Source organism: Mirounga leonina, unplaced genomic scaffold (genome assembly GCF_011800145.1).
Source record: "Mirounga leonina isolate KUSES-001 unplaced genomic scaffold, KU_Mleo_1.0 Mir_125, whole genome shotgun sequence".
Classification (NCBI taxonomy): Eukaryota; Metazoa; Chordata; class Mammalia; order Carnivora; family Phocidae; genus Mirounga; species Mirounga leonina.
The window spans coordinates 72,867,744-72,884,849 of record NW_023270305.1 but is presented as its reverse complement, the minus strand read 5'-3'; the positions used below and the strand labels follow the sequence as shown (position 1 = coordinate 72,884,849).

The window sequence follows — 17,106 nt, the reverse complement described above, 5'->3', positions numbered from 1 at the left end:
TATTCCTAGTATCCCCAAACAGTTACTGCTTTGCCACATCCTTACTGTGAGGCTCTGGGTAGCCCAAATGTGCCAGTACAGTGACAAATCAGTCTGTGAAAAGTTAGTAAACTGGGCTACAGCCGCACTTTATTTTCATTGTGGTTTTGGAAAAATAGCTAACCAGGCCACCATTCCCTTTGTTTACATTGTAAGAATGATTCTGCCATACAATCTTCTCTCTGTTTAGTGTTCAATTCCTCTGCAATTTGTTAACAGAGGCACTCTAGTCATCTGTGGAAAAACCACTAAGCAGATAAGAGACCTTGGGCAAGTGTCCTTTCACTTCTCTGAACCGCAGTTTCTCAGCTAGGAAACCAAGAGAATGGCTCATAACTGGTCTCTATGCCCCATTCTAGCCTTAGTATTACACAGTTCCTAAGCATCATTCTATTACTTTCTAGGGAACAGTGGACACCGGATCAACGTTTAAGCAACGAAGGAAAGAAAATACCTCTCGAGCTCTGTCAGCGGGCTCGTAGTGGGGTTTAGGCTCGGGAGCGTGAAAGCTTGGCTTGCTCCTTTCCTGCTGCGGTGGCTGGGGCTGCTGCGGGTGCGGCCTCCTGTGGTCATGCTGTAGAGACAGGAGATATGCTTGTTCTTGTTGCAACTGCCTCTGGAGCCTCTCTGCCTGCCGGTGCTCCTCCATCTCCCGCCATCGGCACTCCTTGGAGAGGGAGAGGAGAACACTAAATCTATGGGACACTGCAGAGCTCGCCTCTTCTCTGGATTCATTCTCGACTTTTTAAAAAGACAATGCCCTTTGCCCCCCCTGTTTGATAACAGAGCAAAATGACTGGGATTTTAAATGGCATATTACCTGTGGAAAAATCTGACAGCTTGTTGCTAACCATAGTATCACTGGACAGAGAAAGAATTCAATTAAAAGTTGGTTTCGGTGGTTTCAAAAGTAAGAATATCTAGACAAAAATCCTATGGTGTGTGCGTAGAGCTTTCAGCCCTTAGCATTCTAGTTTGTTCACAGAATGCCAAGTTCTATTCAAAACCTTGCTATCTACCAAGAGAACAGTTAACTCTTTAACAGGGAAATAAATATATAGAAGCCACCTCGAAAAGTTGCCCAAAGTAGCATGACCACAGAGGACGTCTCCATTTGAGCCTGTCAGTCCACAGCACTAACCAAAATGGTCTGGTGATCACCACAGCTCTGCCCAAAGCTCAGGGGAGGGATAGCTAAACAAGCCCTAATGCTACGGAACAAGACAGATACAGGGCGTTACCAGTAACATGGCCTGCTCCTGGAGCAGCTGCTGCTGAAGGATTTCCAAGTGCCGCTGCTCCTCTTCTAGCTGTCGCCTGATATACTCCTGTCACACAGAAATTACCCAGCAATCAATTTATCCAAAAGGAAAGCATCAGAGCCACCTGAATGGAGCACCAAGAACCATTTGCCCCAATGGTCTTCAGTGGTAATTCACTTAGTGATGAATATATTCCAAAGCATATGGTGAAGGATTTTCCCCAAGATCATCAAATTGGCCAAGATCTAAAGAGTCTAACAAATGATGATATACACTCCACTGATATATACAAAAGTATCTGAAAATTTTTCTGTTAGAACACAGCTGTTAAACAAAAACAGGATTTCAAAGGACCATGATATTCCTCTTAAGGATGGTAGACTCCAGAGAAATCAAGAGTTTAATTAGATAAACCAGAGGGTTCACATTGCCCCAGAGGGTTCTTATTAGTCATTATTTATAACTAGCATGGACTGCCAATTTTTAAAACCCCAAACCGAAACCTGTTTGATACTAAAACAGAGCAAACAGGATTTGTGTTTTCTCTTATGACAAAGAAGGTACACAGAATGACTAATTCTGAAAGCCATGGTCCATGGACACCAGACTCAGGTGATTTCTCACAAATGAACAAGTCCAGGCTCTTCATGATGAGACTATGACAGAGTGTGTGTATGTCTGGGGGGAGCAGGGTAGGTGGGGGGTTTGGGGGAAGCCTATTTTCAAGGGGAAGAAAACAAGTCTCTGCAACAATGAAAACAGGTAAACACACCCAAAATATGTAAAGAGGAGAAATCCAACCTTGAAATTGCATGCATATTTAAGAGACTAGGAAATCAAGAAACCTTTACCTATGACCTCTAGAAAGCCCTCACATTTTCTGTCTCATTTGAGAAATGAGTATCAAGAATATTCTTTTGTAACTCTCCCAAGATTTTTTGTGAGGTTCAAATAGGACACAGACATGAAACAACTTTGAAATACAAACAAAAGAAGTTTCCTTCCTTTTCAACAGGGAAAAAAGCTAACTACTCCATAGGGGAGTAGACTAAAGGGTCTATAAGAAATTTTATTCTGAAATTCAGATTATGTCTTTACTGTGTCTAATGCTGACCATCCACTTATACTATGGCACACACTTTAAAATTAAAAATAGCCATAAATCTGGGCTGGACAGAAGTTTTAGTTCAGCAATAATTCTGGTTGAGAGAATGGTGGATAACACAAATCATGACATATGTATTTCCTTAGAAACCTTCATCTTACACAATAAATTTCGCCCAAAAAAGTCAATCTGATTCCAACTGGGCTCCAAGCCCCATGCCTGTAAGTCTAGCCATCCATGGCACATGCTATGCCAAGCACTGCCCTAGTGTGACGTGTGGCCTTCCCCTGCAACGGCTGAGAAAGGGATCTGAATCCCAACTCATCTCTTCTTGGAACTAGACAGCATTGAACCATAACTTGAAAGATCAAATTAGCACAGTTGGGGGTTTTTTGCCTTCAAAACACAATGACAACCAGGAAATTCACATCTATCCAAATCACAAAGGTCCTAACATATAACGAGCACAAAGAATACAATTATACATATACACAAACATGCACACGTAATGCAGAAATGACACATTTCTCACAGCACTGCTAACACGGGGACTATTTTGCAAAACAATAAGCAAAGCAGAATGAAACTACTTTGATGCTATTTTTTTTAAGAGGTGAAGAATACTTGCTGTACACAAAAGCTAATGACTGCCCCTAGAACATTAAAGATTATTACTTTCATACCTGCCTCTCACCATTGAATTGCAAGAATTATCCCGAGGACATTTAATTTTTAAAAGCTCATTTTACACCTCTTTGCAGTCCCCAAGTAAAAATTACAATGTGGGAAAAAAACCAAAAAAACAACAACAACAAAAAACCCCAACACACACCAAGTTCAACTGGCCAAGAATGTCAATAAGGTAACAAATAAAAAGTATCACTTAAATTCCTAGGAAGAACTGGTAAACATGCAAAAAACCTGAAGCATATGATTAGTATCAAGGACAGCGGCCGAATAATCAACTTTGGAAGTTAATACCATTGTTCATAAGTATCTTAAGTACGAATTTCAAGTATTATTTAAATCAGTCCCCATTCATATATTTTTTTCTTTTACCCAAACCTCATAACAAAGAATGATCAATTCAGAGATGTGAGAGCTGAAGAGGCTCTGAGGGGCTCCCACGGACAGCACAGACAAAAAAGCACGGTCAGGTTTTATTCGCCCAGGTGATTCAGGGAACAGAGATTTCTAAAGACAACTATAGCTGGCATCAATAAAATGCTCTAAGTATTATCAAAACATGGATGATCTTTTTTGGCTAAACAAAACCACAATGTTATTAGTTTTTCTAATGCTACAGAGATATACACTGCATTATATGCAAATATGTTTATTACAATATTCAGCTGCTGGATACTTCAAACATCTCTTGTGTTTGGTTTTTAATTTCACTAGAGAAAAGGTTAATTATCATCCAGATATTTGGGGTTCAAAGCATTTAAGCCAAACCCAAGAAGACATCTTCAGAAATCTTTTGGGTACCACACTATTTGGAGACCACTCGACCGGTTTCAAGGCTTCTAAATGTAAAGATTTATCCATCAGTTTTTAAAGATGAGACTCAATTTGTTGCTGTGCTTCCAATTGTGCTTCAGCATTTTGAAACCTCTGAAGTCCTGAATGGGTTGTGCATACGCTCACGTGTGTGTACTTTTTGCCCTAAATCCCCCAACTCTACTAAGCAACAAACCTCAAAAATTCATGGGTAGAACATTCTTTTGTGAACTAACCTGTTCTCTTTCAACTCTCCTCTTTTCTTCTTCTGCCCGCCTCCTCTCTTCTTCTTCTTTACGTCTTCTCTCCAGTTCCTCTAGACGCCTCTTCTCTTCTTGTTCCCTCCTTCGCTGTTCACGTTCCTGCTGCCTTCTAGCTTCCCGCTCTCTCCTTTGTTGCTACAGGAGCGAAGATATGTAATCAGCAGGGATCTTCCCCCTATAGCTCTCATGACAGTCTGCTGACCAGTAACAGGTAGGTGCTAATGACGGGAGCTCTACTGGCCAGTGATTTCCACACTGCCCCTTGGCCCCTATGTACTAGCGTCCTCATAAATATTGGTCAAAGGTGGTCTATTTCTGTGAATCTTTACACGGTTTGGTTCCATTTTGATATCAACTATTCCCCATTCTTCACTGTATTAAAAGAGCAACCAAGGGACAGGAAATTCTTTATCCTTGCATATCGCTAACAGAATTACACAGGGCCCGTGGTAAGCCAAAGAAAAAGAAGACAAAGGAATAAAAGAGAATAGAAATAGAGCAAAGAAAGGTAAGAAATAATTAAAAAGAAGGAAAGGAAGCATATATCAGGAAAAAGAGAAACGGACATCAACAAGGGTAACAAATGCCAGCATTATTACTATGAATGTAAGAAACTGCTATGGCACGCATGCTTACTATGTGTCTTGAACTGTGCTGAGTGTCGGATAGTCTTTGCTCCATTTCCGTTATCTAACATAATTCCCAAAACAAACCTGGGAAGTAGGTATTTCACTCCTACTTTGCAAATGAGAAAACAGGTTCAGAAGAGTTAAGTGACTTGCCCAGTGTCACCCAGGAAACAAGCCCCCGGCCAGAAGGGCCACTCTGCCTCTAGTGCCTATAGTACTAACCAGACCCAATCGTGCATCCTATCAACGGGGAGGCTGGTGCCACTCATCACCAGACTCACGCTGACGGCCCTTCCTAATCCCGGCTATCCTATGTAACCCCACAGAAGAGAACACTTGTCCCATCCAGCCCCAGATATCTGTCAATAAAGCACTTACTTCCACAGTATGAAGCATAAATTAACCAATTCTTCTCACGAATATGAAAAATGTTAGCCTCTAGACTGGCGCCGTCCAAGAGATTCTCTGGGATGATGAAAATGTTCGGTTTCAGTACTATTCACTAGAGTAGCCAAGAGCCCCAGGTTGCTACTGAGTACCTGAAATGTGACTAGCACAACTGAGGAACTTAGTTCTCAATTTTATTTCAATGAAGTTAATTTAAGTTTAAATAGCCACATGTGGCTAGTGGCTACTATGTCGGACCACAAAGTGCTGAAGAATACACAGCTACCGAATTTCTTAAGACACAAGAAGCTGATATTATTACCACAAACTTTAATGTGATACTGAGATTATTAAGTAAGAAAGTTTGGGATAAAGCTACTGGAGATACTAGATGCAAATATATATAATGGGTATAAAAGTAGGTATTTATTATAGTTTCAGTATTCCTTCTGGGTCCCTTTTACCCCCATCCCCACCACAAGCATTCATTCTGAAGGCAGACATTTAAAATGATTTCCTGAGAAATGTACAGAAATGTCTTATGTGTGGAACCTCTGGATAGAGAGGATTACTTGGTACCTGGCCTCTCTCGGCTAAGTACCACATCACCACTACTCTCAATACAGTCCTGAATCAGCTTTTGGCTCACCTTCCTCTCTTATTCCATACATTTCACTGGTTTTTTCCCCCACACTGTCTGCTCTTAGAATTCAATGCACAAAAATGCACCAGTTCCCATGGGTGGGGGTGGAGGTCATAAAAAGAACTGAGTTCCCGTCTGTTTAGAAATTACAACTTTAACAGCCAAGGCATCTTTATTAAATTCAAACACCTACACTGCCCCGTACAATGCACTTGCTGCCTGTCATTTGCTGGCTTAATGCCTTTGTACTTTTTTTTAAATCTTGAAAAAAGAGAAAAAGAGGACCCTATTCAAAATCAAATCTAGGGAGGACAACAGAGAGCAACCGCCTACGTGCCAAAGAACTCAGGATCGAGGGCTTTTTGTACCGAGGTCTTTCTCTACTGCCATGGTGAGGCTTGTGTTCAGGGCACCAGGCCCGAGCACTGCCCTGCACCCCTGGGAGGTCTTTCTTTTTTAAAACCAGCTACCAGAAAATAAACAAAACCACTTCCCCCAGCCCCAGGACTTCATGAGCAATGTAACACAGAAACTTGAGGTAAGAAATATGAGAATCTCGGGGCGCCTGGGTGGCTCAGTTGGTTAAGGGACTGCCTTCGGCTCAGGTCATGATCCTGGAGTCCTGGGATCGAGTCCCACGTCGGGCTCCCTGCTCAGCGGGGGGTCTGCTTCCCCCTCTGACCCTCCTCCCTCTCGTGTTCTCTGTCTCTCATTCTCTCTCTCAAATAAATAAATAAAAATCTTAAAAAAAATAAAAATAAAAAAAATTAAAAAAAAGAAATATGAGAATCTCATTCAAGCAGTGTTACTATAGCCTTTCTACTTCAAAGCAAATTAAGTTAGATCTTTTATTTTCTATCTTTTGCCTTTTCGATACAGGAGCAAAAAGAAGTGAGTGGCTTTTACCAGTACATCGCTTATAACAAATATACAGTAGCTAACACAACCATTTTTCTAATGCTGGTCATAAAAATCATTATGTTTTGCCAATTGGGAAACCGGTTTCTTTGCTTTAAATAGAAATTATTTAATTCCTTCAGGTATTCCTAGCTTCAGAACTTCTCTGTTGAATATAAAGACATTCAAAATAAAACAAAAAGCCTCCATTATAATAAACCTAAAAACACGAAGAATCTCTCATTCAATCAGTTTGAAAGCTTAAAATGGTATGTTTTCCTTGAAGAGGTGAACATGGAAGTTCTGTGGAAGCTTCCATCCTGAGGAGTGACAGTGGTTTCATGTACCCTATGATTTTTACAGAGAGACTCAGCACTGCTTAGTTCTGAGAACAATCATGGGCAAGGCTGGCAATAATCAGGACACTTTAAGGTTTATAAAAGAGAAATGACTTGCTAGAATACACTGGGTTTAGCAAACACCTGGCAGGCCAGGCAAGAAGGGCCTCACCTCTGGATGAAAGAAAGAACCCACAATTACAACAAAGCTGGACAGAAAGCTACCTAATAAGGTATGTACACAATTTTCTTCCAAGTTAGACAAAAGGAAAACAGGAGAATGAAGAAAAGGGAAACAAAAAGAAAGGAAAGCAATGTCTATACCCTTAAAATTCCCCGTTAGCTTCTGAGAATTTAGGTTCCAAGTAATCAGATTAATAGGAACAGGTCAGAGGAGGCAAAGAACTTTATACACGGACACCGAATTTTACAACTTTTAGACAACAAAGAAGCCAAAATGGGTTAGAGGGGTCCTTTGAGAAGTTGTAGTCCACCATGGAATCCTAGAAAGAGAAGTGAAATGACTCAAGGAACAGGGGTTCATCTCTGCTGGGGTCAAGGAACAGGGGTTCATCTCTGCTGGGTCCACCATGGAATCCTAGAAAGAGAAGTGAAATGACTGCAAGGAAGAAGGGGTTCATCATCTCTGCTGATGCTCTGGCTATTATGAGCAAGGACTCCTCCAGAGAGCCAGGAGGGAAACAACTTCAGTGGGAGTCCTGGATGTTGCCAAGCTGAGGTCTGGGAGAAACGATCATGAGAGAGCTATTTAAAAAATTTTTTCCACTTTAGATACCATCTATTGATTTCTCCTAAAGAATATCCATCATACAGCACCATCCTATGCTCCCAATCTAGTCCTGTAATAATTTCTGGTTAAATAAAAACCATATTCAAGGCAAACTTGAGTTTTCTAGGAAGCTATTAATTGCCTTATTTTTGTTGTTGTTGTCATCTGTTTCACTGCCTTTCTATGGGTCTATCACAAAATCATCTGTCAAGTCTTATACCCCCACAGACCTCTTTCCAATATGGTCAAAGTCAATCAGGTATTCTTTCCTTCAGTCTTAGAGACTACTCTCACAGCACTCTCTTCCCCTCTGCCAACCAACACTGCTTGCTCTTCAGGCATCCTGTACTCGCCCACAAACTTACTAGGAGCCCTTCTCAACTCTCTCCTGTACAGGATCCCATTTCCTAGAGCCCTTGTCACCTTCTTCTTCATTTGTGGGAACACATCCTCCAGTAGCTTCTTGAGGAGGAGTGAAGACAAGGCCAAAGGCTTTAGGGACTTTGCAGGCCAGGGCACAGAATTTTTACCCTCACAATGTACATATAATTTTGGCTGAGGGAAGTAATTTTCCTTCAGGTTTCCACAAGTATAACCATGTCATTTTCTAGTTTCTGACGGTGTTCCTGGAGAATCTCAGACCATTCAGATGCCTGATACTTAGTGTAAGACCCACGCACACCCCTCTACCTGGCTCCCCCCACCGTGGCTTTCAGGGATCCTCTTTTCATCCCAGACATTCTTAATGTCAAGATGATGTATGTGCGTTTTTATGGGTCTTTTTTTGTTCATTGTGCTGGGTACTCAGTACATCTTTCAGTCCAGAAATTTCTATTTCTTAGTTCTGAAAACTTTCCTTGAATTATTTTCATAGTTCTCCCTATAGTATTTCCTGGACCATCTAATTAAATGGAAGTTAAAGCCCCTGGATTGATTTTGTTTCTCCTCTGTTCCCCATAAACTTAACACCCCCCCCGCCCCAGACACACACCTACTTTTTGGGAGTTTTAGTTTATAAAAAACTTTTCAAAAATTCTTATTTTCTGAACATTCTTATTTCATGAATATATGTTCTTCTCATTCTAAGACTATTAAGATTCTGTGCATGTGCATATGTGTGAAATATTTACTCTGTTCCCTACACTGTCTACTTCCCTCAAGGTCCTTCTTCCATTTGTCTTAGAATCTTTCATGTTAAAGATTTTTCTCAGTGCCCACAATCTTGGCTGCCAACTCACATGTAAGACAGTAAAAAGCCACCTAAGGGCTGTGGAGAGCACTTGGTAACTATTAAGCTTTAGAGCAAGGTGATGTGAGGCAGTATGGTCATTTCATTGGTGCCTTATGTCCCTTGGGCCAGTCGGTATCTCCACAGAGGAATCTCTGCAATATTCTAAGCATCCTCCCAATCTCCTGCCTGGGTTGAGCAGCAGGTGTAGGAAAAAAAGGTGGCTTCTGTGATAAGTGTGGTTGCCAGCACTATGGGAGCTAAGGTGAGAGTGCTTGCAGTACCCCTCTCTCCATATACTCAGTTGTGCCGGAGTTCTCTGTTCTGATGCTCTGCTGTTCACTTTTTCTAGGAAGTCTGTATCTGCTCCGGCCGAGGAGAAGGAACACAGCAGCCTGGCTGCCTGGGGTTGGAGAATCTAACTGTCCACATACACATGCTTTCCGCCTCACCTGTTGCCTCTCATTTTTGACTCTCTTCCAGAATTTGCAGTACTAGCCTTCTTACAGTCTTCACTCTTCCATGCACTATCTAATTTCCACAACTTGGTTTCCTTCCTTGTTTTCGTTTGTCCTTGTTGTTTATACCATTTTTGTTTGTTCTGTCACTTTACCAGGATTTCTCAATGGAAGTGAGATAAGCATCATGTTGTTTTTGTTCAAACTGTTTTCCAAAGTCAATATAATTGTTATTATGTAATTATTTATTTTAATTAACACAATTAAAATTATCAGAAGTTTAATTCAAAATGCACACCATAAAATAACAGTAAGCAAACAACTTACAAACAAGAATAGGCTACAACTGATGTTCTCAATTGTCAAATGAAAACCTCCAAAAGGCTTTTTCTTCTGTTCCCTATGAAAGTACCATACTCTTGGTTACAAGATCAACACACCAAAAAAGACCATAAACTCCTGGAGAGCAGGAATCATGTTTCACTCATCTTTTTCACTCTGTCATAGATATCATAGTAAATACTTTTCTCAGTTGAATCTAACTCTTACACTGAACATATGGCATCCAAGACAAAACTGCTGCTGTCTTGGATGCCATTTAGCATTTAGAGTAATAAAAGACTAAAGAATCCATTCCTATCTCTATGTCCTAACAAGATCCAATCAAATCCTAAAGCCATCTTTTTGAGATCACTTGTTGAGTACATAAAGCCTTAAACAATAATGATTACATTTGGATAGTGCCTCATACTTTTTACAACACATGTTTCATGTGTAACACTGATTCCTCTTCCTCAGGATATTCTATAAGGTCCATTAAAGTACTTTAAGGTGTCTCTGGAACTCAAATTAGAGATCTCAAGCCCCAAAGTCCATTTAAGAATGGGCATAAACTTCAAGAACAAGTCCCTTCTTTCCAGAGATGCATCTAGGACTACAAATGACCAATTCATCCATTTGAGAAATATTAAGCACCATGATCAGTACACAAAGATAAACTAGACAGTCCCTCTCCTTCAAGTCTCATAAACCATACACTTTAAAAAAAATCCACAAGACAATGTGGAAAGTGCTGAGTTTCCTAGGAATAGACCACTAAGCAAGTTCTGGTTTGCAAACCAACTGGTTGACAACACTGAGGCTAAAGTAAAAAAAAAACGCAATTACTGATTCCTCTTCCACATTATGCTTTAACATTTGAAACTGTAAACTGGACCCAGAGCAAGATTTTAAACTATCAACCATAAAAACCACCTCACTCAGAACAGGCTTTCAATTTAAGGGAGGAAGGATGATTAAAACTAAAAGAAAGCCCTTAGTAAATGTATCTTAATAGATGATTAATGTGAAAAGTTGGCCTCTTGCAATAGAACCTCAAAAGAAGGTAGCCAAAAATAAAACACATATGCCGTCAACCATCAACTAAGTAACATCAATTCATACTGGATTAACCTTATGCCTGTGATTTCAAGTAACAAAACCTAGGAGACTCTAACAGACATGCCTTTTCAGGCTTTCCCCACTAGGAATGATTAACATGATATAATCCTGTGAAGCATTTGCAAACTGATGTCATCATTATTTTCTTAAATCACTCTTTGAAAATAAAATCAAACAAACTGAAAAACTGCATGATGCTGTGAAGTGATTTCCAAATCTCTCAAACTGTAAAGAGATTTCCTATTCCTTAAATTTTCCCAAGCATGCCTAAGTATGTACTTTTCCAGCTATGCTTTAATTAGGCTCCCTTTCTAGTTTGCTATTTAAAAGTAATGCTTTCATCTCACAATTCCAAAAACTTTTCTAAATAGGTCAACTGATTAATAGTGAGGTCCATTTAAACACACTCCACTGGACTTACTGGCTTTAGCAGAAACCGACTTTAATAAACCAGCCTGTTCACATTCAGCTACCTCCACGCACTTTGAGGTCATGTTACTTACTGCACAGATATACCACCAATCGTTGAGGTTTATTTGTACAAGTTCTGATGAAGCCTTAGTAGAAAAACTATTTGCTTCTCCCCAAAGACAATTCTTCCCCATCTTGAGGCAACAAGCAACATTTGCTGAATTAAGCTAACTCTTAGAAAATTTAGCTGTAAATATAACCAAACACTAGACTAGGATGTCAAAAGAACACCTGAGAACTTTTATGGAGTTCTGAAAGACAAGACAGCTACCCTCTGCAAAAAACCCGGAGCTGCCAACTTGACAGAAAGCAAGGCCTGGGCTGTAGGTGCACTTGCACGCCCCAATGCATGTATCACAGGTTGAACTGTAAAAAAAAGGTAGCATTGTGCTAGTGTGTACTCTTGTTGTGAGATAGTCATGATCTGCCACACAAAGGCCTTTGTGTAGGCAAAGAGGGGTGAGGAAATGTTTCTTCTTTCTTTATGATACATGAAGACCCTGTAGGGGTGAAGGAGTCCACCATGTCTTCCTTCCAAGATAGAGCCAACAAATACATTGGGCAGTTTATTGATTTTTTTCTTAGAAAGTTTATTTTCCTCATGGTACAATTTAGCTTCAGTACAGATCTCATTTTTCTCTTGCTTTCCTTTGCTTTTAATTTCTTCCACTTCCACCCACCTCTCTAAAATTTCAGTCACTTTGGAACTGGTAGAAATGCTAGAAATGAATATAACCATGTGTCCTCTTGATGGAATAAAAAGCAAAGAAACTGCTGGGGCTGACACTGACCCCCGACTTGAGGCAACCAAAATCACCAAGTGACAACGGCAACCCCAGGGCTAAAACAGTCTACGGAGCACAGGCACAGGGTCATCTTCCCAAAGGGTAAGACTGGGAAGAGATAGGGAATTGGGTTTTTTTTTTTTTCTTTAAAGGAAAGGATAAATTCTAACCTTAAACAGAAAGTTTGATTTTGACTCCTATATATACTAAAAAGATCATTTATACACCGTTAAAATAACCCAACCAGAAGGTGCTGTTGTTATGATGGCACCAAAGGCTTGCTCAAAACAAATCTTCCCTAAGAAATTGTCTTTTTTTGAAGTTTACTAAAGTAGCAAACAAACCACAAACATATCTTGCTTTTACTAATAATTTGGTAAGTTTCCATGAGGTCAAAATGAAGAAGTATATAGACTAGACAAGAAACAGTTAAATCTGTAACAGGTTCAAAAACATATCCAAGCATACCAACTAATGTAGTAATCTTAACTTAGACCACTGATCTTTTGCTCTTAATATTTGTATTAAAAATAGACAAAGAATGAGAAAACATGCTAATCAAATATGTAGATGTCAGGGGAGTAGGGAAAAATAGTTAATAGATATCAAATCAAGACTCAATGGAACAAGAGCACAAACCATTAGGATAACACAATACAATTAAATATTCTTCATTTGTGCCGCCCCCCCCCCCCCCCCCAAAAAAGGGAAAGCATGGAATGGGAGAAAAAGCTGGCCTGTGAAAAATTTTTACGGAAAAAAAAAATGAGCTAGGGGCAACATTCTATTTGAGGCAGAGGTATGATGATGCATCTAAATATGAAAGGTAATACAGTCATATTAACATTTTTTATTCAGGGGGTCATTACCACATGGGGTTCTGAATCTGGATGCAGTACTTCAGTAAGCGGAGAACACCCTGAGTGGGTCCTGATGAGAAAGCCTGGGGAGCAGACTCAACCACTTGAGGGGTTGTGAGGTCCAGGAAAGGACTGGACCGAAGCTGCCAGTGTGAACTCGGCTGCCTGAGCTCTGCATTCTCCCCCTTTCAGCCTGGGACCAACCAAAAGCAACAAGGAAAATGGAAAACAGAAACAGAAACCTCATTTCCAGCTAAACTGAGAGACAGCCTGAAAATATCTGCAAAGACTTCTAAGACCTCCAGTTCACACAGGAGCCGAGAGGGAAGTGGAGGAAGCTAAAGGAGAGGGATGCCAGCAGCAGCACATCTCAAGGAGCAAAGGAAAAGGGGAGTATACACACATACTGATTTCTCTTTTTTTAAGATTTTATTTATTTATTTGTCAGAGAGAGAGCACAAACAGGGGGAGCGGCGGGCAGAGGGAGAAGCAGGCTCTCTGCTGAGCAAGGAGCCCGACGTGGGGCTCGATCCCAGGACCCTGGGATCACGACCTGAGCCGAAGGCAGCCACTTAACCTACTGGGCCACCTAAGTGCCCCACACATACTGATTTCTAAAAGATGAAGGACCCATGAGGGGCAAAAGCACTCACCTGCAAAGAGAAGAAAATCTGTACTCAGTTTTCCTGCAACCGACTTTTGGGCCATTTCTTTTTGTTAGTCAATGACAAATATTTGTTATCTTTCATTTTGGGGGGGTTTTCGTTTGTTTGATTGTTTGTTTGTTTTAAGTAGACTCTAACCCTGGCATGGAGCCCAAGGCGGTGCTTGAACTCATGACCCTGAGATCAAGACCTGAGCTGAGATCAAGAGTTGCATGCTTAATGGACCAAGCCACCCAGGCGCCCCTCTCCTTTCAGTTTTAATTGTCATTTATCTTATGACTTAGGGCTGACCATCTCTATCTACTTTGTTAATAACAAAAGGAATCCCTATTCCCCAAACAGTTCTGATTGAAGCTTTAATGCCAATAAAGAGCTAAAAATGATTTATGGTTTAAATATTCCCAAATTACCTTCTGGGACCTAGAGTGTAGATAACACTTAATTACCCCGGGCTAGTAAAGAGGAGCTAGATCACCAGGAATCCAAATTAGTGGATTCTATTCATGCAAATGTTCCCTCTTTCATACCCAGCTCCATCTTTCCTGCTTAAGAGGTGCCAAGAGGTGACTCTGAGTTTGAACTTTTACTGAGAAGCTGAAATTAAAGGGCTAATTGAAGCAAGTAAAGTCCAAAGTTCTCATTTAGCAGACATCCTTAATCCTCTAGTCTTTGTTTTAACTAATAAACAAAATGGCTGTCAAACTTCAGTCTCTCTCCTCTAACCAATGCTGGCCTTCACTTTGCAATCCTCCTCCCCATAGATGCTGGATAATGGACATTTGTCTCACTACCACTGGGCCTGAAAGCAATTTCCGTGGCATGTGTTACAAATGAGCTTGAGCTGAAGTTATAAACCACCAAACTAACCTGTATCGTGTCCTTAGGCAAAGTACAGCCTAGGGTTTAAATGGACAGTGGAGAATACTGCATAAAGTACTAGAAATAGCCGGAGCCTCAACACTCAAGCATTCTCACATACGAAGTTCAAATGGTCAACATGCAACTTCAATAAACCCTGGGCCACTCTGGGTTTCTGTTATGTTCAAAGAGCACTGAGAAGAGCCTCAAAAATACTACAAAAGAGTTTGCAAATAAACTGCAAAAAGGGTTACACAAACAGCAATGTTGTCCCTCCTACAGAGGAAGGTTACGTCCTATGTTTTCTTCCATAAGCCCGGGCTGAATATTTCCAGTCTCCTTAGTTAGAAAGGCACTGGTTTTCTAAACTAGGAACAAAGGATAAAGTTTTCAGATTGAGACTACAAAACACATAAAGATTCCCCCTAACCCCAAAATACTCTTAAATAACTTGGGTAATAAACCATGTGTTGTTATTTACATTAACCTCCACTGTTTAGTATCAATACAGGGCTTTCTTGTTGTTTTGGGTTCTTTTTCTGCTGTAGGAAATATGAATCAAGGTGTATGAATTAAGTAGAAACAGAAACTACTATGAATGAGAAATCTGGAGCTGTGAAATACATAATAAAAGGAAAAAAAAATCAAAAGGTGTTTTTTGAGCCCCAAGTGAAATAGAGAGAAATGACGTTTCTATGAATTACAAATGAAAACGCTGTGGGTAACCAGAGCACCAATGTTAATAGTATTAATGAATTAAATGAGCAGGTAGTACAAAATGTATTTTCCCACTGCAGAATATAACTAATTCCACTACATTAACAACTAGATTACAGAAGAGCAGGTGTATTATACCCAATGTAATTCTTTTCTCATCCCTTACTCTTTTTTCTTAAAGATTTTATTTTTAAGTCATCTCTGTACCTAACATGGGGCTGGAACTCACAACCTGAGATTAAGAGTTGCAAGCTCCACTTGACTATGCCAGCCAGGTGCCCCTTTCATCCCTTACTCTTAAATGGAGCTACAGTTGAGGCATTCATTTAAAAAAAAAAAAAACTCCTAAAGTTAAGGCATTCTTGGAAAAAATGTTTTCCTGTGAAAAAGTCTGAAGTTTCAGAAAAATATGTACACATGAACTTAGACCCAGAGGCCAAGAGAAGAAAAGAAATCAGGTCAAGCCTGAGCTCGCCAACTTAAACCACAAACAGAAACACCCTTTGCAGAACTGGTATGATGCTATCTCTGGGCCCCTGCTGTTCTGCATCTAAGCACAATATGCTGATGAGTAACTGTGGGGCAGGTCCTTAAGTTTTTACAAGCAAGGAAAACATTTCGAAGACCACAAGGAATGTGAAGGCCTGCCAGTCCAAAAGTGTAAGCTCTCCCTCCGAAGTTACCTGAACAGGTAAGCCAGGGGAAAGGTATTATGTCAGGAGGCCACAGAAAACATCCCTTTGAGTGTCTGGCTACCAATGTGAATAAAGAAAGAGAAAACCAACTGGACGTTTCCCTTTTCCCACCTCTTCTAGCCGCCGCCTCTGTTCTTTCTGTTGCTCAATCCGTTTCTGCCTCTCTGCCAGCAGCTGTCTTTTATATTCTTCTTGCTCCCGGAGCTGTTGCTCCTGCAGTAACTGCTGTCTCCGAAGAGCCTCGGAACGTTCCTTGTTCTCCTGCTGCAGTCTCAAGAAATCCCTCCGAAGCGTCGACTCACCAGGCACGTTGACAATGGAGCTGGAAGAGGAGGACGCAGGGCTTTCAGGGGTGCGCACAGATCACTCTGCCCTCCAGGTGAGACCGGGGCCTCAGCCTGCTATTCTATTCATCCTCCTACTGAGTTCCTCCCTCTCTGAGGCTCAACTAATAAACCCATGGGAATAACTGTATCTACATTCAATAGTATTACATCTTTTATCCGTTTCACAAGTATCTTCAACTCCATCCTGGATGTTTGCTTGATAAGACATCTCTACTCAGGATTCTCACATCAACTCAAACTCTGTACAAGGAAAGGTGGAAATCCCCTTCTCCCACTTGATGAGTAGAAGTGGACCCACCTTCCTCTTTGACCACCTTACTTCCTACCAAGTCTTACCATGTATGCTCTCCCACTGCCTGTTTCCAGAGTAAGCAGCTGAGCCCAAGTGGGTCCCAAGAATGAGCCGCGGCACAGATAAACAGCATCACCGCTAGCTGGTCTCCCTGCTGAGAGCCACGGCTCCATTTCCGATACCCAGAAAAACATGGCAAATCAATCTCCTGAAACCGCCTCTTTCCTTGTGTCATGCTCCTACCCAAGACAATTACACTGCTCACGAAATCAGTTCAAATTACTCCAAAATACTTAGTCTCAAATGGATTCAAATATTCTATGTAAGAAGAAAAACATATGGAGTTTTAACAGTACATTTTCTTATCTCTTCATCTGCTCTCTTCAAACTCCCATTGCCTGGACATATGTCTCCATAGGTCTTTCAACATACCCTTC

General features: G+C 40.8%; 1 protein-coding gene across 28 annotated transcripts in view; it reads right to left on the bottom strand.

The window, feature by feature from the left end:
• MAP4K4 (mitogen-activated protein kinase kinase kinase kinase 4) overlaps positions 1 to 17,106 on the bottom strand; it is a 190,891-nt gene that overhangs the window by 37,998 nt on the left and 135,787 nt on the right. For 14 of the 28 annotated variants that reach the window (XM_035001817.1, XM_035001818.1, XM_035001819.1 and 11 more), the window contains 4 exons: positions 16,142 to 16,352; positions 4,143 to 4,304; positions 1,281 to 1,367; positions 494 to 706 (listed from right to left, as the gene is read on the bottom strand). In XM_035001817.1, the coding sequence (XP_034857708.1) occupies positions 494 to 706; positions 1,281 to 1,367; positions 4,143 to 4,304; positions 16,142 to 16,352 (673 nt within the window). The remainder of the gene's footprint in view (positions 1 to 493; positions 707 to 1,280; positions 1,368 to 4,142; positions 4,305 to 16,141; positions 16,353 to 17,106) is intronic. The other 14 variants (XM_035001823.1, XM_035001831.1, XM_035001832.1 and 11 more) reach the window with 4 other exon arrangements.